At 38.3% G+C, this 22,514-nt stretch overlaps 1 protein-coding gene across 12 annotated transcripts in view; it reads left to right on the top strand.

Annotated features, from left to right (window-relative positions):
* FMN1 (formin 1) overlaps nucleotides 1-22,514 on the top strand; it is a 415,109-nt gene that overhangs the window by 362,338 nt on the left and 30,257 nt on the right. For 10 of the 12 annotated variants that reach the window (XM_078334424.1, XM_035259914.3, XM_078334423.1 and 7 more), the window contains 2 exons: nucleotides 12,800-12,851; nucleotides 17,857-18,006. In XM_078334424.1, the coding sequence (XP_078190550.1) occupies nucleotides 12,800-12,851; nucleotides 17,857-18,006 (202 nt within the window). The other 2 variants (XR_008474691.2, XM_054240588.2) reach the window with 2 other exon arrangements.

The following is a 22,514-nucleotide window of genomic DNA, read 5'->3' as shown; positions in this document are numbered from 1 at the left end:
AAAGCAAGAAAGGACATTATATTCAGTAAATTTCAACTATATAACAAAGCACAAATGAATGATTATAAATATATACTTTTATGAAATGAATCAACATATTAATAGTGCTATTAGAGAGAGTCTTAGCACTATTTTTATTTTCTTATTTATATCTTTCTCCAATGTCCAAATGTTCTACAATGAGGATTACTTATAAAAGCTAGGGAAAATACAAAGGTTTGTTAAAAAGCAGGGAAAAAGTGACCAACTGTAACATTCATTTTTATTGAATGTGTTGTTAAATTGTTACCATATCACTGTGTTTATTCAGTGTTTGTACAGACTTTTCTTTAACAAAAGCTTTTTCTCTGAGGATAACAGTTATTATTGAAAGGTGATTCTGGAGGAGTCCACATGGAATTCTGTTCAATTCACTCTCAGCACTTTCACCTGGACTTAAAAGCAGTGTGGTCACTAAAAACCAAGCCTCATTTTTTTGTTTCCTTTTACGGGCTCTGACAATGATCACTTGTGCTAAGGGTTCTTCCCATATCTTCTATTGGTGGAACAGATGAAATGTGCTTTAACATGGAAAATATCTTCTGCAGCATCTTCTTTGGGAATCCCAGTTCTCTCAGCATTTTTTTTTCCTAGAAGTATCACCCAAGAGAGATTATGACCTCCATCACTCCCAGATATTTGGTAACATCAGCTCTTGAAGTTGTAATGGTAATTCTTTGGACCTGTTTCTAGTGGACCAGTTTTAAACCCCCAGCTATGACAATCCTTGACCAAATGAAAGAAAAGTGGGTTAAAACATAATTTAATGTTTCAAGCAATAGCCAATATTGGGGAAGTTAGACTTTTGTCAGTTTCTATGGCCCTGTAAATTCAGTTTCCTAAGTACATTTAGCCTTTGCCAGGGTTTCAAAAGATTGATTTAAGGATAGCAATGGCTATTTCATGATTACTTACAAGATGTTTTGGTAGTCTATTCATTTTGATGACTAAACATTTCAACAATTATTTTTCTAGATGGAGAGCTTCAACTATTTAACAAATGTGTTAAGCTACACAGATGTCAGAGGTTTAATATAAATAGATCTAGAAGAATAAGAAATTTTCTTTGTCAAGGTATGATGCTGTATATTGTAAATCATGTATAAGTATGGCTTCTTTCTTCTCTTAGTTTTTCTTTAGCTAAAAATCAGTCTTAAGCCATTAAGCTCTCTGACCATTCCTAATGGCTTTTTATGTGAATTTTACTCTTTATAATGTGATTCAACCCATTCTTAATGTTGGATATACTTCTGAACAACTGGTAAAAATACCTAGGATAGTTATTTTATAGAGATTGTAGAATTTCATGTTGTCTATGAGTATAAGGTGTGAATAGAGGACTTTAGTGTGGGTGATTGCCCACTAAAATTTAACTTACCCATCCGAATGGTTGTTTTTCCATTACGACTTATTTCTCTATTGTTCCACTCTGCAATAATATGACAGTTTTATAGTTTTTCAGCAGGAACCCATAAAGAATCACAGTATGACATAGTGAAAACTAGATGAGAGTCAGGGGACAGGTTCTTTTTTGTCCAAAACTGGTTGTATGACCTTAGGCAGGTCACTCACTTTCAAAGTGCTCAAAGTGCTCTGCAGCTGCCTCCAAACAGCATCTGTTGTTTCTCTTTCTGATTAAAGCCCCTTTTTTCAAAAAGCAACCAAAAACAAATGAAAAACAAAAATTCTCTTAACCAGAGAGGCAGAAATAGCAACCATAGATTTGGTATGTTACCTTCTGATTTTTTATAGATTTCTGTGTTATAAATTTTGACATAATTTTAGGCACATCATACCTACTGCTTTGTATTCTTTATTTATAATTTTGTCATAGCATTTTTTGTGATTTTTTTGCAAGCATGTTTGGGGGTATGTGGGTGTAGGAAGTGTGCTTTAATCCTTGGGAGATTACAACAGGGATGCATGTATTACTAAGTAAAAGCAGGGTGCTCAAATTCCCCAGAGAAGTTTCACAGGAATCCAGGAAAGGTTGCACAAGCAAATGTCATTGGATGACAAAGAATTATAGTGATGGTGGTAGCGATTATCATAATTAATATTTACTTAACTCACGTGCTGAGTACCATGGCTGAGCACCTTACAAACTTTTTTTTTTTTGAGACAGTCTTGCTCTGTTGCCAGGTACCAGGCTGGAGTGCAGTGGCATGATCTTGGCTCACTATAACCTCCGCCTCCCAGGGTCAAGCAATTCTCCTGCCTCAGCCTCCAGAGTAGCTGGGACTACAGGCACATGCCACCACACCCAGATAATTTTTGTATTTTAGTAGAGATGGGGTTTCACTGTGATGGCCAGGATGGTCTCGATCTCTTGATCTTGTGATCCGCCTACCTTGGCCTCCCAAAGTGCTGGGATTATAGGTGTGAGCCACCATGCCTAGTACAAACATCTCTTTTAATTACTACAACTGTCTAATGTAGGTTCTATCATTACTTTATAGATGAGAAAACTGAGTCTTAGCCACATTAAACAACTTACCCAATGTCAATAGTTAGAAAATAAAAGAGCACTTTGAAGCTTCAGCTGTGCCTCTATCCAGTGTAGAACCTAAGAATTTTGTAGCATAGCACCTGGCATACAGTGAGTACTCAGTGAATGTTCATCATCATCATCGCCTCCACCACCAATCTGACTATCCTAGGCCCTTGCATTAGACTCCTTTATAAGCATTTGATTGACTGTCCCTGGATCTTATTAGCTATGGCTGGTGAGGGGAAGGGGACACAATCCAGTATATGATTCTGTTATTGGAAAATCCACTATTCAATCTTCTATTATTAAACTTAGCTCATTTTTAAACTATAGCATCAGGGGTTTATAGGAGGTAGTATATCTTAAGTTTCATATAGCTCCAAAGTTTTTAAAGACAAGGTTTCATTTTATCTGGCATACATATGAACAAGTTAAGGTCTGAAGAATAAAGTATTGGCCCTAAATATTATAATCAGAGGCAGTTATGGGAAACCCAAAGAAGCCAGTTGGAGAACTTTTTTCATTTAAAAATTAACAGGAGGTGCTTTCTGTCTTTAGATTTGCTGAATTTCTAGTACTAAAATGTAATGAGATAAAAAATAAAATTGCTTTTGAAGAACACTGCTTTAAAAAAGAAAGAAGAATAAGCATGCAGCCCGTTACCACTTTGCTCATGAACTGAACCTGCTACAAATTCAAACTATTGTGAACATTCTCACCAATTAATAGAGCAACAAGTTACTAATTTATAAACACTAGCTTTATAGTTTCAAGTGCTAAGCATTTGAATACAAAGTTTAAAAGAAAAAGGCCATAGTCCATGCCTTTCAGAAATTATACACCTTCAGACAAGTGCTTATGTTAAGCTAAGGCAGAGTTGTTTGAGAAAGATGACCTTCTTCCAAATTAGTATACCTGCGATTTATCACCAAATGGTTATCCAGAGCCTTGTGATTGTAAACCCATTGCTTTTGAAATTTCACTAAGGTTCTTGATGAAACAAAATGCAGGAAGCCTTTTTTATTTAGTTTATTTGCAATTCCCAATATTTCTTAAATGGTGTCTGCTGTCCAAATGATGAGGCTATAGAGTTTAGTATCCCTACATGACACCTGAAAGACTTCTAAAGTATTATAGAAGGTCTGACCCTTCCCAGTGGAAATGAGATGGCTAGGAGATCAGGTAGACATTACAAGGAAACAGATTTATGTATAATTATCCCTTAAGTGAAAATATTTTATAAATATGCTTGTTTAGAAGTATCTGCGAAAAATAACTAAGGAAAAGCATTTTACAAAAACATGTCACTTCTATTAATGCTGATAAGTTAAAGGTCTATATGGGCCTAGAAGATGGTATAATATAGAGAATTTCAGGCCCTGTTTGAGAATGCAGCCACCTGACTCCCATTAATGTTAATGAGTCTCTCACCGGATCATTCTTAAATTTTACCCCCATGGTCTGTTTTAAAGCATCAAGAGTCAGGAAATTTAGAGTGAAAGCTGAAATTCCATATTGGAGCTTTCTCTCTGATGTGTATATTCCTATGGAAGATGTGTAGTACAGTGCAACTCTGAGATACCACCTTAGTGTTTAGGAATTCTGGAGAAAAAATGCTGTTTCCCTTGGGAAGCAGCAGGGAGCATTGGAAAGTATAGATTACTAGTCAAAAATTAGCCAAAATTGTTAAATTATTAGTCAAAAGACCTGGATTCTGTGACTATTAGTGTAACCTAAAAAGTCACTTCATCAACTTGGGTTTCTGTTTTCTCCACATTGAGATAAAATAGTTGGGTAGGTTATAGCAAGGTTAAGGTTATACAGTCTCATTAACTTTCTCAAGTATTGCATCTGTATCACTCGAAGCTGAGACATTTCTGTGTATAGGTAGTTCTACACCATTGAGGGAATTCACTGGACCACACAGAAGCAGAGGAAAAAAGGTAGAATATTAGCCACTAATTAAATGATTACCTTTAAGAAGAATGAGCAGAATTCTTCATGAAGTCTGAAGGCTGTTTTGTCAGTATTGTAAATGGTTAAAAGACTTAACCCAGGGTGAAACATCTCATCTCTAATGAAAATATATTGAAACAAAAAGTGAGTTTACTTGTGAAAAAGTGTGGGTAAATATATTTCATTTAGATCCCAATTCTACTTGTGTCTAATTACCTCCTAGAACTGAGACTTGATAAAATGTGGTTAAGTGTTTGAGGTTATAGTCATCCCTCAGTATCCGTGGAGGATTGGTTCCAGGACCCCTATGGATACTGAACTCTACAGATGCTTAAGTCTCACATATAAAATGGTGTCGTGATTGCTATAACCTACACCCATTCTTTAAATCATCTCTAGATTACTTATGATACCTAATACAATGTAAATGCTGTGTAACTAGTTGTTAGACTGTTATTTAGGGAATAATGACAAGGATAAAAAGCATGTATATGTTCAGTACAGACAACCATCCATTTTTTACCCAAATATTTTCCAACTGCAATTGGTAGAATCCATGAATATGGAACCCATGGATCCAGAGAACTAACTGTATATTGTGATCTCTGAAACTGTACCTATCACCCATACAAATTATTACAGTCATCAGAATATAAATGAATACAGGACACCTGAAATACTTCTAACGTACTATAGAAGGTCTGACCCTTTTTATTGTATACAAACGAGATTATTTGTATAGCACTTCGTAATTCATGTTGTTATATCAATAAAATATTTTATGAATATCATCATATGTAGATTTAGAAGTACAGGTTGAGCTTCTCTAATCTGAAAATCCAAAATGCTCCAAAATCTGAAACATTTTGAGCACTGACATGACACTGAATAACATGTCTGTTGTGCACCTGCATTTTAATAAGACTCATCACTTGACTTTATGTGACAAGTCTCAGCCAAAAAGCACAACTGAGTTTTTTCAGTGACCTTGAGGGAAGAATAAAATTACCTTCAAGCACTATGTATAAAGTATATATGAAACATCAGTGAATTTCTGGTTTAGACTTGGGTCCCATCCCCAACATATTACATTCTGTATATGCAAGCATCCCAAAATGTTAGGGACAAAAATTGAAATTTGAAACAATTCTGGCCTCAAGCATTTCAGATAAGATTCTCAACCTCTCTGAAAGAGTAAATGACTTAATGTTTTAAGTCACTTGTAAATTTGATTGCCTCAGGCATTTTCAACTATTTGTAAGGGAATTAAGTCATACTGCCCTAACTCCACCATTGTGTGTAGCGGGTTGGCATTGTCCTAGACTTTTAGACTGTTACCAGTGATGTGTATATGAGGAAATTGAGAAAATAGCTGCTCAAATCCTCTTCTGTGTTCTGCAGTTCAGATGAAGGACCCCGGTTGAGAACAGCCCCACATGCCCAAGTTAGGCAATGCCATTTTGTTTGTTTTTGACATCCATAAAATGCTCAAATTCACTTAAGGGACAACTGGAAATGGTAGATTAGAATGATGAAAAAGGCCAGGTGTGGTGGCTCATACCTGTAATCACAGCACTTTGAGAGGCCAAGGCGGGTTGATCACTTGAGGTTAGGAGTTTGAGACGAGCCTGGCCAACATGGCAAAACACTGACTCTACCAAACTATACAAAAATTAGCCGGGCGTGGTAGCTAATAATCCTAGCTGCTTGGAAGGCTGAGGCAGGAGAATGGCTTAAACTCAAGGGGTAGAGGTTACAGAGAACCAAGATCATGCCACTACACTCCATCCAGCCTGAGTGACAGAGCGAGACTCCATCTCAAAAATAAATAAATAAAAATGAAATGAAATGATGGAAAAGACAAAAGGATCTAGGCTAGAACATCAGCCTGGGTAGGTAGACTAGATGACTATTTGAAGACTCCTTTTATCTGGATTTTTTAAATTTTATGAATCTAAAGACCTCTTCAGAGTCTAGTGAAACAATGTCCTTTACTTGATACTTTTACCAAAAGCCTAGTTTCCTAGTCCACTTTAGCCTTACACAAGTGACCTGGAAATCTTACACCCTACACTAGGAACCTTGGCATCATGCCTTTACACAACCTCATACCACTTTTTATAGAAAATCTCACAAATGGCCCCCTGCTTTTCAGCTTTACCATCCAGCTTAGACATTTGCAAATGTAAGCTTGGACAGACCAGAAATGATCATTCTTCAAATTTAAGCAAAACCAGGAAAACTACTAACTTAGGAAGACCAGAGATAATATTGTCCTCCATGGGCAAGCATACCAGGAGGAAAAATTTAAGGGTAAGAGCTCTGCCTCACTCACTGGTTCCAAATATCTGTATTTTTCGTCTCTGAAATGCTAAAAGGCCATCCCTTTCCAATGTCAGCATGCTGTGCCTCTGTTGGTGTAAAGCATTTGTTTCTCCTGGAAAGTGCACAACAGGGGGATATTCTAAGAAATGGAAAACGACTGCCCCACTCATATCAGATGGATCCCACATGAAGCAGAGCACAGTCCCTTCGTTTCCTCGTTAGCATCACCCAGCTCCTCTATTTGTAGAGCTATAATAAAAACAACTTCTTTCCTTTGCATCCTGTTGGTTTATACCAACCATGTCAGGTCCATAAACCATGGTATATTAAAGTGTAATAGACTGTGTAAGGAATACTAGGAAGATATTCATCCCTTCCCCTCATTTCACAATTTACTGCCTCCCAGATGGGCATCCATAAATATGACTTAATTGTGTTTGGCATAAAAGCCCCACTTTCTTTGAAGAGTGGCCTCCTCCTTCAGCCACTCTCATTGTATGAATGCCACACTCTTGAGAAGAAAAACTTAGAATATTGGGGACATTTAAGTGGTGAATGTTTTCAGTCTGAATATTTTATGGAAATATCATTTATAAAAACTTTCTCTTTTTCAAAGTTAACTCTGGAAAATAGTGTATTTTAAAGAATCAATCTGATACAGATGAAACTCGAGGTTAATGCTATTGTGCCTCCCTATAGTGTTAGTGTTATTTGTGCCTATGTTAGTGTATCAATCTAAAAACAGGACATTGGATGGTCTTAGTATTCTCTGGCTTTTCATTTCCACTCTTTACTATTTTGTTGCAAACAATATGATTAAAAATTGCTGTGCCAAAAAATGGGCACATAATGAGTAGGGACTGTGTTCTGCTAACATGGGTTCTTCTGTTGTCTACTTTTCTATTTGTCAAATAAGTACACAAAGCCAGGCGCAGTGGCTCATGTCTGTAATCCCAGCATTTTGGGAGGCTGAACCATGCAGCTAACTCGAGGTAAGGAGTTCGAGACCAGCCTGGCCAACATGGTGAAACCCCATCTCTACTAAAGATACAAAAGTTGCACACCTATAATTCCAGCTACTCAGGAGGCTGAGGCTGAAGAATCACTTGAACCCAGAAGATGAAGGTTGTAGTGAGCCGAGATTGCGCCACTGCATTGCAGTCTGGGTGGCAGAACAAGACCCTGTCTCAAAAGAAAAAAAAAAATAAGTCCACAAATGCCTACTAGCTGATGGTTGAGAGAAAGGCTTTGAAACGTTTTGTTTGCAACTCTGAAGGAGCAGAGAGTGCAGTGAGAAAAGCCAGCTGCAAGCCGGTGATCTTGAGATAGCATTGTTTGCTGTGATAAGGAGTCCTGTGGAGCAAGTGTGGTTGGAGCTCCACAGAAAGAAAGGCTCACCACTTTATGGGGGAGAGGTGGAGATTTCTAAGCTTGGTTTTTGAAAAAAGAGAAGACATTCAAACAAAAGTGTAGGAGAAGGGAGAAAAGCAAGGAAGAGAAGGTGTTAGAAACAAAAGGAGCAGAGTGTCCAAAAATAAAATCACCATAGAACAAACTGAATCCAGAGAACAGCCACAAGTCCCACCCAGCTGGAGCGCTGGGGACGCAGGTGTGAAGGGCTCACGGTGAACTGCAAATGCACTGTCTTCAGAGGAGGAACCAGTGAGAACATGAAGCAGAAAGGGGGCATAGTTCACTTATGTGGGCATTGTTTCCTTTTAAGATGGCAGTTTGGGTGGCAACGAAGAGAATTGAATTTACTGTGCAACAAGGGGAACCTATAACATGTCGCCATGTAAAGCCTAAAGGTCGAGAAAGGAAATCTTAGCTCTCAGAAAACTTACTTCTTAAAAACAGACTTCTGTATCATTATGTTTTTTGGGGGACTGGGGCAGTGTCCAGTTAATCAGGTCAAAGATTACAGAATTCAATGAGAATTAAGGGGAAAAAACAGGTGAGAATAATCGTAGGTACCTCTCTCCTCACACCCATCCCCAGGACCCCTAGTTATTTGTTAATTTATGAATATCTCTCTTTTTCTCCTGAGGAAGAAAGGAGTTGAAACAGCAAATAAAATGACTAAGTCAGACGTAGGGAACCACCTTTTGTAGAAAAGCCTTTTACAGCCCATGCTAAGGACATCAGCTCAGTGCATGAATTAAAAAAAAATAAGTTTTGAGCATAAAATGCTAACAAGCAAAATACTTGTCTACTGAAAGTGGTTATGAACCTTCTAAAGAAAGCATTTTGTGTGAAATTTTGTAATAATCATTCTAAAGTCAGAAAGCTAGAATAGTGACTACTAGCATTTGCTTCTAACTAAAAGTGCTTGTAGCCAATCAATAAACGGCTGCCATTCTTGAATGCCCACCATATGTTAGTCACGCATTCAGTATATCTCACAGTCAAAAGCACTTTGCAAGGTAGATCCTATTATTCCCATTTTTATATGCATAAGGCTCAGTGGAGTTCAGTGATTTTCTCAAGATCACCCAGAGCAGAAATTCAACCCAGGTCCACTTGATGCAAAACCCAAGCTCTTTCTACTTCATTTAACTTTGGCACAACAGCCAACCCATTGGAAGCTTGAACCTCCAGCAGCCTCAGCATGAAGTTTAACTGTCAAAGACCTGACTGCAAAGACTGATTCAACCAAGCACTTTCACACACCCACTTCATGTAACCCTCACAACTATGTGGGAGGTAGGTATCATCATCTCCATTTGACAGCAGGAAACTGAAACACAGGACACTGTGACTTGTTCATGACACTCAGGTGACACAGCTGGGCCTAAAGCTTGGCATTTAGGTATCTTGAGTCCTGATTTGTTTCCATGGTTATGGGCCCAAGAAATGCAAAGAGCCATTTCTACTTCATTTTGTAGACTATGGTACTATGAACTTCAGACCTGTTCTTGTGGAGAAATTTCATAATAAAACAATTGCCATCAAATGAACCAGAAAACAAAGTTTCAAGACATTAAAGATTTACACAAAAGCTAGCAGTCTTTTCTCATTCAAGACTATATTAAATAAAATTCAAATAAATGTCTCTTAAAAAAATGCCTTCTAAGGAAGCCATGTTAGTTTCTCTCTGTGACATAGCATTATGAAAAATAAATGTTAAGGAGAAAATTTAAATTTAAGAAAAACTATAGTCTGCCAATGACATAAAATTGTACTATAAGTGTGTCACCAAGGAAACTTACCTCTTAACTTTCTCCAAGTATTTCCAAGATTTATCATCATTGCAGCATACAAGTAACCTTGATGAAGATATTTGGGAGGCAGAATTCTGACTTCTTTTCCTTAACTGCTTTTATTATCTTGAAAACTGTAAGACTATCACTATTCTAAGCAGCTACACTTTATTCCTATGAGTTGGAAAATAATTATACTTAACTCATTGCAGACAATAAGACAGCTTATTATAAATAAGAGGAGGAAAACAAGAAAAATTTAAAAGACAGTAAATAAATAGAGGAAAGAAGAACAAATTGAGGGATGCCTTTTACTTCCCTACCTCTCCCATACTGAGTCTGACAATCTTTCTAAATTCATCTGTCTCCTAAGAAACTTACCCCTGCTTCACCTCACACTAGTAGAACCACAGTTGAAATCCCAAAATGGGCCAGGTATGGTGGCTCACACCTGTAATCCTAGCACTTTGGTAGGCCAAAGTGGAGGATTGCTTGAGCCAAGGAGTTCAAGACTAGCACACACACACACACACATGTATATATACACATGTATGTATGTCTTGCTATATAGGACTAGCCTACATATATGTCTTTACATATATATGTGTATATATACACATACATGTTTTGCTATTAAAAAAAATTAGCCAGGCACAGTGATGCACACCTGTAATCTCAGCTACTCAGGAGGCTGAGGTGGGAGGATGAGTTGATCCTAGGAGTTTGAGGCTGCAGTGAGCTGTGGTCATGCCTTTGCACTTGAGTCTGGGTGACAAAGTGAGACCTTGTCTCAAAAAAAGAAAAATGAAGCATCTAAATACTATTTATGTGGCTCTGTAGAATGGAAGACTATGTAAATTTTGCATATAGATTTGAACCACTCCTAGTCAAAGGACAGTTTTCATCTAAGACTTGTCATCTTCAATGTAAATATTGTCTTTCCCCTTTTTGTGCCAAGTCCCAGTGGGACACACTGTGGCTGCCCTGGCATGTCTAATTCAGTAACTCGTGGGCCTCCATCTGTGGGCCTCCATCTGTAGGCCTCCATCTGTAGGCCTCCATCTGTGGGCCTCCATCTGTGCTCTGGATGGGTTTTTTGGGTTTTGTTGTTGTTACCACTTATCAAAAATTACTTACACTGATTCTTATTCTCTTAGATTTAATTATCTGTCTTCCCCAACTGGAACAAAAGTTCTACGGGGACCTTTGTTTGCTTTCTTCACTGGTGGTTCCAAAGCACCTGGAATAGTGTCTAGCACATGGAAGGAGGGAATAAAACCTCTTATGTCATTACGTCAGCAGCTACTACAGGCTGAAATCAGAGGTTGCAGACCTACACATGGCCAGCAGGACTATTCCCTTTGTCATATTGTTTGAAAACTTTTAAATTGGGAACATTCCTTTAAAAACGTCTAGTTTCTCTAAAAAACTAGTTCTGGTAACAAGGCCAAGTGCCTGTCCTCTCCTAAATGGGGCACAGCCTTCCCACTTTCCTACAATTTCCTATTTTCTTCCCCACTTTAAGGCTATCAGTTCCCATATTGAAAAACTAGAAATAGAACGTTAGAACACTGGGATTCTTACACTTGGCCCACAATTACCATATTTGTTGATGGTATTAGAATTTGAGTCTGTGACTCCAATCTTTACACATGGTTCTTCCAGGTAATGTATTTGTGTTGTGTTTGGAGCATTTTGAAGACTTAAAATGTGTAGTGTCACGGTTTAAAATTTTATACACCGAGGTAGGAGAAATATTTTAGGCTGTTAGAGCTTCCAGGTCACACCACAAGGGTAGACGCCTTTTTTATCTGTACATGGGCAAAATTTGGCAAAATTTAGATCTCTCAATTCTTCTCGAAGTCTCTTTTCCCTAAACCCTCAGAGTTTCTGCAGTGTGCATTACCTCTTAATAGTATCTCTTTTTACATTTGGAATTGGTTTCTCCAAATAACCATATTCACAGAGGTATTGCAAAACCTTATCTGATGCTCAATTCAGTTTGAATAGGGTATTTCTTGTCACTGAGTTCCTATACATTTATGGCTTGGCCACAGTCTGCTTAGCACAGCCTGGAAGTAGCCAGTTAGAAACCATCTGTGAGAGAGCAGAGCTGGTCCAAGAAGATCACTCAGGTCTCAGAGGAATTTTTCCTCCTGTTTGGCAATGCCCATAACTTAAAATCACTGGGAAAGAACAAATCACTAGTTTGTTTCACGTTTGGGGGAACTTGATAACCTAGGGGAGACACAGGTCACTTCTCAGTATCTGATTAGCTAAATACCAGACTAATTCACAGAAATCCCTGCCAACCGTATGGGGAGATGTCACACAGCACAAGATGGCACTGGCCATGGCTTCACTCTGCCTAAAATGACACACTTAGGAAAGCTGAATCATTTTACTACAAAACAAAATGATTTTTATTAGTGGAAATACACTACATCTAGAGATACATGTATACAACTTTAGCCTCTCAGTCTTTAGGTTATGTTCATGTTCTTAATGTAAAGTTGTTTTTTTTTTTTTTTCAGGAAAGCTAGTATATCTCTTTGTAAGTGAACTTTATCCAGTATATGCATTTTTAAGCTAAAATACTTGCTTTAACATATAGCCACTTTTCGACAATAAGGCTACAGCAGAAAGCAAGCCAGATGAAGCTGACTAGAGGCTGCCCACCCCTGAATTCAGACCTGCCATGGTAATGAATGGTTGTAATTGAAGCTGTAAGATTACACAAAGGAGACGACAGAAGAAAATATTTTTAATCATGATTTCTCTTTCACAGCCAAGAAAGAGCATAAAATGGAAGAAAGTCACTTGGAGAATGCACAGAAAAGGTAAGCAGCTCCGATTTAGCCCTAATTCTTTGGCTAGCCATTCTTCTTTATTATTATTATGAAGTGCATTCATTTTGTTATGCAATTCTATCTCCAAAACATTTTCACCTTCCTCAACTGAAACTTTAAGCACAAATTGCCTATTCCCTGCTCCCATGTCCTCTGGCACCCACCATGCTGCTTTCTATCTCTCTCTGTGACTTTGACCACTTTAGCTACCTTATACAGTTGGGTCATCCAGTATTTGTCCTTGTGTGCCTGGTTTCTTTCCTGTAGCATATTTTGACTAGCCATACTTTCAGCCTCGTATGATAAGACTATACATCAGTAAGCAGTAAGCTTCACTTGGAAGCTGGAGTGATAGCAGTGGAACAGGACTTAGGAATAGTTTTCCTCAGGAAGCAGGGATCATCCAGAAGTGACTCACCTACCTCACACACATGTCATGACATTACTCTGCCTGTTTGCCTCTTCTGCATTGCTCTGCTCCTGAACCGCTTCATGGAAGTCAGGGACAGTTTGATACTTCTTAACATTACAATTAGATCAAACTAATTATTGCAGACACCTAAGAGACATATTATATCTTTCCTCAGCTTCTAGAGGAGGATATTAAAAACAGGGGGCAGATAGGAAGAAGGGACTGTCCATATGTTCAGGTGGGGAGAAGGGGTTGTCCATATGCCCATATAGCATATGGAGAATTCCCCCCAGAATTTGAGGAAGACCTCAGAGGTCTTCTGCTCGGCCTCATGTCACCCACTTCAGGTGTCTTCCTTGCTTTCTCTGTCAATAGACACCAGAGGGGAACCATCCACTCCACCCTGGCTTCTTTCTTGTAGCATAATGTTTGACTAGCCATACTTTCAGCCAGTAGAAACTAATCATCAGCAGTTCTCACCCCTTAGAGCTTTTTCCTTTTTGTTAGTTGATGAGGTTAGTCAGCTTGGCTCTCCCTCCCTCATAGAAGAGTGAGTGGCAATAGACAGAGGTATTCTCATATTTGGGGATGAAATTTGAGATACATTTTGCTGGTTCCTGTTCTAAAAGTACTGGTAAATTAGATGAGAGGTAGGGGAAGGAGACAGCATAAAAGGAAAAATGAGCTTTACAGATGTGTGAGAGGAACAGTTTCCCAGTTAGGAATTTAAATGCAAATAAACAGATTGTAGAAATGAATCATTTTCCTCCTGTCTAGCCACAAGTTTCGAGACTTCTGAAATCCCATAGACAGTGCCATCTGCCCTACTTTCACAGGTGCCAGCATCTTGCCCTGCTTCCCACTATAATTACCAATAAGATTAAAATGCTGGTGAAACCAAAGCGAAGGCAAGTCTTACACTTTGCTAAGTACAGACATGTTCTCAAATCATGCTTATCTTAGCATAATAATCATTCAAAACTGAGGTAACTCCATAGTTATGCTTTTAGGAGTTTGTGTCTCTCTAATGACCTTATTCCTATATTAAGCTTCCCTTCCCAATGCATAAAACTAACATGCAGCACATAGAGAAGAGATTATCAACAAGGGCACATTGGTATAAGGCCAAACAGAAATTTGACATCCATCCTGGAAACTAAATTTCTAATACTTTTTCAAGATTATTGCTGAAGGAAAAGGGGACCCACCATAGAGGGGCCAAAGTTGCTGCCGTGCATTAGCTATGGAGAAGGCAGTCATAAATTTAGGTTGTCAGCATTTTCCGTGGCTTTGTGGTGAAGGTAGTCTAGTTTTCATGTCATACATGAAATATGTTATAGCCCATCTTTAATGTAGAAACCACAGTTGTTTGGTTACACTCTTTAAGGAGGTTGTGGTCAGTGTTGCAATATTTGTGCGAGATCTAGTAAATTCTTATGTTTTATTCTCAAGAGAAACAATTTACTCTGAGGGTAAGGAGTATTTGCTTTTCCTAAGCAGTTTCTGAAGGCATGCATGTAAGACAATAAGTGGACGTGTTCTGCTTTGGCATCTCAGCACTGTAAAAGTAAAACAGTTCACTTTTCTATGGATCTTTGATGTAATCATTGTACTTTACAAATGTTTGGCTGAATTAAAAAGATACGAATCAGACAGGAAATTAGAGCAGAGAGAAAAGGGGTCAGAGAATAGTTTGCAGTGAAATAAAAAAGTTACATAAAACAAAACGTATGATTAGAAATCAATCTTTTAAAAGTTGAGAGCCATTTGGAGCTATCTGCTGACAAATAGAAATTTCAAATCATGTGATTGACCTTTGTTTCCTGTATATTGGAGAAAATTCTTCTGGTTATTAAATATCAGCAATTTTCTTGCCCAAATTGCAAAAGATTTTCAATGATCAGCCTTCTGTGAATCAAAACTGAATTTAAAATGGAGTTTTGTGTAGGAAAGCTAACAGTCTAGAACTTAGCAGATCACTGTAGGTTCAGACTCTAGCTTTTGGCTTTTTCTTAAACAATGAGATAACAATGAAATCAAGTAAGGCACATACTGGAAGTGACTTTGTGTTTTAAAAACTGCTGAGTGCCCAAAAAAAAAAAAAACTGCTGAGTGCCAAAGCCAGGCCGTCCTCTGGGACTTTGTTTGCTTTCGTTCTTCTAAAGAGGTTCACTCGCTTTCTTAGTTTTCGAAACACATAGGAAATAGTAAATGCTAATATTTAGTATTTTTCTTAGTGTTCCCTACCCTTTCAGGGAGAGTAAGCAAGCAGGACCTCACAAATCCCTGGGGAGAGAGGCAAGGATGGCAAAGGTTAGCTTCAGTTTAGAGTTGGGAAAATCAAGGCCTCAGGAAAATGACGTACTTTTCTCAGGACCTGCAACAACCACCAAATCACGCTGTTCTCTGAAAGTACACCAGGATATGCAATATGTCGATCTCACAATCTAGACTCCAGGTAAGACTAGAGGTGTCAGGTGATCCATGAAGCCCAGTAACTGGACTCCACTATGTTCTGCTGGAAAATTGGAAGATAAGTTGTTCCTCTAAATGCTAGAAATGCAGCTTTCCCTTCCCCATGAATGCTCAAATGAATATGTATCTGTATAGAATGTATACATAAGAAAGAGAAAAAATAATCATGTGCCCTCCTTGAGGTAATGCATGTTATGTGTGATACAGAGGACAACTGTCTCTAAAGTAGAAAAGGGTGGGGGAGAACAACTATTTTGTCTTTTAAATGCCTGTGTTACCCAGCATGCGCAACAGAAAGATAGAGCAGACAGAACATTTCACAAAAAAATCAGGGGACCTGCGTTCTAGGCCCAACCCTGTCAGTGAATAAGGTCACGCACTCTTTCCAGGCCTCTGTTTTGTCATCTGTAAAATGATAATTTAGCAAGTCATCCTGTAAATTCCTTCCCAATCTAAAGTCCTGTGACTTTATAGGAAATGCATGGCCTGTTTCTATAGGCTAGATAACTCTCTAATTATGTATTCCCATGCTATGATCAAAATAATTTTTATTTGAATGAAATAAAGTTACATACTATAGAGTATACATTTGGTTTTACCACTATTTGGACTGCCATGGAGTTAAGGGTTATGTCTGGGGCAAGAGTGGACATTGGCACTTTCTTCCCTTCCTGGTTGTGCTTCACATTATGTGTGTTTGGAATTATAATAGAGTCCCGTGAGAGATTACCAAAGTTATTGGCTTTCTCCACTTATGCACTTCCAGTCTTTTAATAACTGGGAGCCAAAATTCCCTGACCAGTAGTTTTAATTTGCGTTAAAAACAGATTTATTCTTTACAGAAGCACAAAGAATTTATGGGACTCAGAGCTGCAGTTCCAGCTTGGATCTCACCTAATCGTAGCCATGGAATCAATTAACAGTTCATCTGTGAAATGTGATAAAATCTTATGAGATACATATTGCCCAATAACTGAGAACGAGATGAAAGTATGCTCCATAATAGTAACAGGGCTTCAGGGTTTTACAATCGCCATTGAATAGAGTTCCATTAGAAAATCAGCATTCAGGATGGCCACAAAAAAAATAAATAAATAAATAAAAACTGCTGTGTCTGAACAGATGATAGAGCATTGAGTAATAAACCTGGCCAGCCATTCCTGCTTTGATTAGTTTCCAACACCCTAGAAAAGGGGGCCATTTACTTAAGTGTTCTTGCTCATGGCAAATGAGCTTGTGAGGCTTGGGGTAGGTGGGGGTGAGGGGGAAAGATTAGTTCAAAGCTATAAATTGCTGCAAAGCTAGTGCCTCCAAGAAGGGCTGCTTGGGAGGCCCAGGTAGTCTGGTGTGCAGTGAGCCTTCCTGAGGTAGGTCTTATTGATATCTTGGAGTCCACTCTGGAAAACGGGTTCTTTTTGATAAGATTGGACATCATTTTTCAAGATCAGAAATGGTTTTTCATCCAAAATTTGCTGTGCCCACAACTGTATCTATTTTTGTACATTTGTGGTTTGTATTCTTGTAGCATAAGCTTTAAAAGGTAGCCCTCTTAAAGATCATATCATCTACATCTCTTATTTTAGTTTTGAGAAAATTGAAAGTCAAAGATGCTGAGTGACTGACCCAAGATTACAAAGCCAGTATATGCCAGAATAATGATAGAATGGATTTTCTTGCTTTTCTGTGAAACATTTGACATGTTAATTATTTCCAATGAGCTATCAAACTGACCACTGTTAACATTACAGTGTTTCATCAGCCTTTCATGTAATCACTAAACATAAAATAAAGAGCAGAGAAGAGACATGGATCTGAGATGAACAAACTAAAGAAATTTTAGCTGCACAACCCCAGAAATTATACATGCCGATTTTATACAGATAAGATGTGCCCGGGAACATCCCAATCAGGTTGCATTTCTTGGCAAATCAGTTTGGGCAAATACATTTTCTGAGGTTTAGAATAAACGTCAGTAACTATGAGCCCTAGCTTCTGTGTTAGAGAACAAACCCACAGGAAACTGCCCCCGGTGTCCCTTCTCTAATGGGTTTTGGTATTGACAGTTTCTCACCCTCTGCCTCATTCCATTTGCCCCTCTACCTGTTGCAGTTTTGAAACAACAGTAGGATATTTTGGGATGAAGCCAAAGTCTGGCGAGAAGGAGATCACACCGAGCTACGTGTTTATGGTATGGTACGAGTTCTGCAGTGACTTCAAGACAATTTGGAAACGGGAGAGTAAAAACATATCTAAAGAAAGGTAAGGTTCAAATAAAAATTTTAATGCCTCCTTCAGGAGCCTAGGAAACTGCACTCTTAAACTTAACAAAGTGTGTCTATTTCACACGTGTTGATGTTTTCTTGCAGATCAAGTGGTCATCGAGGAAGGACTTTTGCCTCAGGGATCGTAGGGAAAATCGCGGAAAGCTTGCTGTCCACACAGGCAGATAGGCTCACATGATCTGATAACTTACACTTTCTTAACCCCTTCCAATTACTAGCTAGTAAATGAAAGGAGAGTTGTGCTAATTTGCAACAGATTGCTTCTCTGTGTATTTTCATGTTGGCCCAAGCTAAATGAGGCAGTCTTGCTGTCGCAGACAGTATAGACAAATAAAAGTGAATGCTTTTCCCATTAATATACTTAACTTGCATCAAAGGAAAATCTCTGTGACTCGAGCCACACTTCACACAGCGTGGAAACCCCACATTGGATTTACAGCGCCACTTCTGACTCCCTGTATCCTGCTGCGGACATCAAACTGTGTGCCGCTCAGCCCCATTGCAGCCCCTGATTTTATTAGCTGGGGGTAGAAGAAAAACCTCAACCCTGTAGACGGGTGCGTGTGTGTGCGTGCGTGCGTGCCTGTGTCTGTGTGTTCATTTTCCTTGGAGAAATTGAATTTGCCCCTCTATATCAGAAAAATAGCATTTCTGCTTGATCATTTTGCAATCAGATTGACACTGTTCTGTAAAGGGTGTCATGGATTTAAACTTCAAACAGCTACTACTCCTGTGGAACAGATGTATATGAATGGCGTTCAAAACAGAGTGGAAGGAGGCCAAAAATTTCCTCCGTGTAAGGAAAATGATATATGTAATTTTACCATCTACATTTTACTAATCTTTGAGGCCTGACATTCTTATTTTTCACTTTGTAATCAAAGATATATACATAATATATTTATAGACACATTACAACCTACTCTATTTCACCTTAAAACACTAGAAAGAGGATCCAAACTGAGATTTTTGACCTAGTATTAAGTCTCCAAGTATTTTGTCAGAACTATAAAAAGAAAAAGGCCTTTCTTTCTTTCTTTCCAAGGAAGTTAAAGAGCTTTAAAACCATTTATCAACACATCTTCCCATCATTACCTCTTTGGGAACATGGGAATTAAACTGAATATATCCATTATATAGATAAACTGAAGCAGAGAAAAGTATCATTGTTGAGAAAATAGGTCGTTGATAATAACATGAAAAAAATCCTAAAAATGTTGGCGCCCAACTCATTGCTCTTGCCCTGCAATCACTTATTTAGCCTTTTAAAGTAAGCTAAAATAAGTTTCTCTGGAATCAATTCTCATACGAAAATGCTGTTCTTATACCCTCATGGGAGCTGACCAGCGTGCTCTCCAGGTCCACACACCTTAAGGCTGGGACATCCAGCAGTGGGCCTGGAACGCACAGCTTTTGCTTTAAAATTTGCACCTCAGATTTTGAGCACAGTCCCTAGTGTATTTGTCTTTAGGGACCTAAAAATGGTCTAAAACAAACAGACCAACAGAAAAGGCAATTAGTTGCTTTTCATTTTAATAATCTTCTGTTGAAATACTGAACCATATTCCAAATTAAAGAGTTTTCTCTATCATAGAAGTTAGATCAAAGAAATTGTGAGTCTGTCATAGAGGTGGTATCCAGAAGTCCTTCAAAATGACAGTATCTGTGATTCCCAGCCACGGGTGTTTGCAGCGTTGCTTCCTGGGTGCAGCTGTTGAATTGCCTGCTTCACACTCTGTAAACCAACACCTTTACAGGGTCATGACTTCACAAGACCATTTTCAGTTCTTCTCATTTAGCAGTTTCAGGGGACCCTTCATTCCAGCCATGCTCTGTGAGGATGGATTGCCTAGGTTTCCACCCTAAAACAACATCTCAAAGTTGATGATGGCTAATAAAATTTTTTTGGAGGCAGCAGCATAGTTAGGAAAATGTTTGCTAAGAAATATCAGCACATTTATGTGTATTACTGCCAAACCAGTTAAACAAACTGATTAATATCCAGGGTTTTCTTAAAATCCTGAAGAGAGAACTTTGTTAAATTGTTCTCTATCTGCTAAAGATGTTAGCTTCTTAGCTGTTAGAATCACACATTCATTTTGGTAAAATAAGCAATTAAATTAAAAACACTAAAATTGCTTTGTTTTGACATCTGTTAATATTTGATATTATAGTTTCAATTATACTTTCCCCAGAAAACCAATATATCCCAACAACACTAAAAGTCGGGAGGTAACAAAACATCATTAACAAGGGCATCCTAAAAAATAAGCAAATGAAAACCTGATCATGTGTCATTATAAGGAAAAAAACTAGTTTGGGATCCCATCAGAAAAAATTAACTCACTTAATTTTTAAATATATCTGAAGGCCAACTAAGTGCTCAAAATCATTGGCAAAATTAACAATCAATTTTGTTAACTTTGTAGCAATTTTGTAGCATTTTTAAAGGGACCGTTTTCATGGAAAATAATGTTTTGTTTAAATTCTGCTTCCAAATGAAATGGAAGTTTTGAAAACTATGTAGGTCACTTGAGGTTAATTTTAGGTGTTAGAGAATATTTACGTTTCCTGCTTAGGATAGTTTTCATGAGTATACATTAGCTTGATGTAAAATTGAGATGAATGCATCTTTGTAACAAGATAGCTTCCCCTCATAAAATTGGGAATAATCTCTAAACACACAAATGACCATATAAAAATGTCCAAAGTTCTGCACCTTGTGAGTGGGCAACAACCTTATCATTAAACTAGTGTCAGGGCACAACTCTCTGGTTGAGTAGAAGAAACAGTATGTCACTGGAGAATATGGTTTACCTGGAGATTAAGTGTATCTTTGGAAGAGCAATCTACTGTGTGATGGTATATTAACGGCATTCTATTTTCCTTGACATTCAAGCCAGTCTTAAGCAAAAGAGCAAACTTCTGTGCCCAGGCACAAATCTGAAAGTGCCACTTTCTAGACCTGCAGTCTGTGACCCAGTCATCCGTCATGCTGTCCTTGGTATCAGGACTCATCTTTCAGTGAAGCATCCCAGTCCTTTCTGTTATCCCTTCTGAGTACATACATTGCTGAGCAGTGTCAAAAAGACCTGGAGACAGAGCTGAAAATAGGCGTTTTTAGCCTTCAGCCCACCATTAATTGGCTATGTGATCTTGGGCCAGTCAGTTATTCACTGGGAACCCAACTGCCACATCTGTAAAATGTATGTATTAGGATGAAGCAAGAACTAAATGGTGACTGTGAGCTCTTCTAGCTCAAAATCTCTATTAACCTAGAAACTACTGTCTAATTTTATGAGGAACTGTGTGTTTCAGGTCTGCGATAATGCCCCTCACCTTTGCTCTTGAGCTATAGGGACTAATTTGGAAGAGATTTCAAAGCAAGGACTCGGAGGGGAGTTGGGAGAGAGATTAGGTGGCAAGGAGAATTTTCATTGCCATCCTGAAACTAGTAAATGTCTGTAACTACCTTGCCTCACCTGAACCTCCAGTTCTTCTCATAAAATACTAATGGTGGTCTTTTTTTGTTTTGCATTGAGTCACCCAGGCTAGAGTGCCACGGTGCAATCATAGCTCACTGCACCCATGACCTCCTGGGCTCAAGCGATCCTCCTGCCTCAGCCTACTGAGTAGTTCGGACTACAGCTGTGCACCACCATACCTAGCTAATTTTATTTTTTGTAGAAACAATGTCTCACTATGTTGCCCAGGCTGGTCTTGAACTCCTGGCCTCAAGCAATCCTCCCACCTTGGCCTTTCAAAGTGCTGGGATTACAGGCGTGAGCCACATGCCTGGCCCTAATGTTCTTGAAGATCACTTTTTTTATGGAGCATGTACAGAAAACACTTCTCTGCTCATCTGTATCCAACATTTATGATGTATCATAGTCCAAGATTTATTTTATCCTCAGAAGCAACTTTGCCTCGCTTTTACCTTTTCATGTGAAGGTAAGATATTTGTGCCTCCTGATGTCCAAACATTCAGTTCATTTTTGTTATACACATTTCTTCCATGTATTAAATCAATAGAGGATCCAAGCATATGCATAACTGCAAGGAGATAAACGGGTTTTTGCCGATACCGTTATTGGCTATTCTTTACTCTTTTTTTTTTTTTTTTTTGGCTGCTTAATTATTCTGGGTGATAGGACCTTACTTATAAAACATTCCACCATTTAGGATATCCTAAGACCACCCCCACATATACACACACTGCCTCCCACAAAATGAGCTGTGAATTTTCAAAAGGTCCAGAAGGCCTACGGGAGTCAGGACTTCAGGAATAAATTCTAGGCACATAATTCACCCTGAGCCAAAGCAAAGTTTAAAAGCGCCATTTAAAAAACCCATAATGGGTAAGTAATGAGTGAATTAGAAGTTTGGTGAATTGTATATGAAATGCAAATAAGAAATTTCACTATACACATAGCTATAATTTATACCATAGGGGAATGGATACTTTGTTTTTTCTTTGGAGGGCTG

Source organism: Callithrix jacchus, chromosome 8 (assembly GCF_049354715.1).
Source record: "Callithrix jacchus isolate 240 chromosome 8, calJac240_pri, whole genome shotgun sequence".
NCBI classification, from domain to species: Eukaryota; Metazoa; Chordata; class Mammalia; order Primates; family Cebidae; genus Callithrix; species Callithrix jacchus.
The sequence above is the reverse complement of the archived record's forward strand: the minus strand, read 5'-3'. Positions and strand labels throughout refer to the sequence as shown.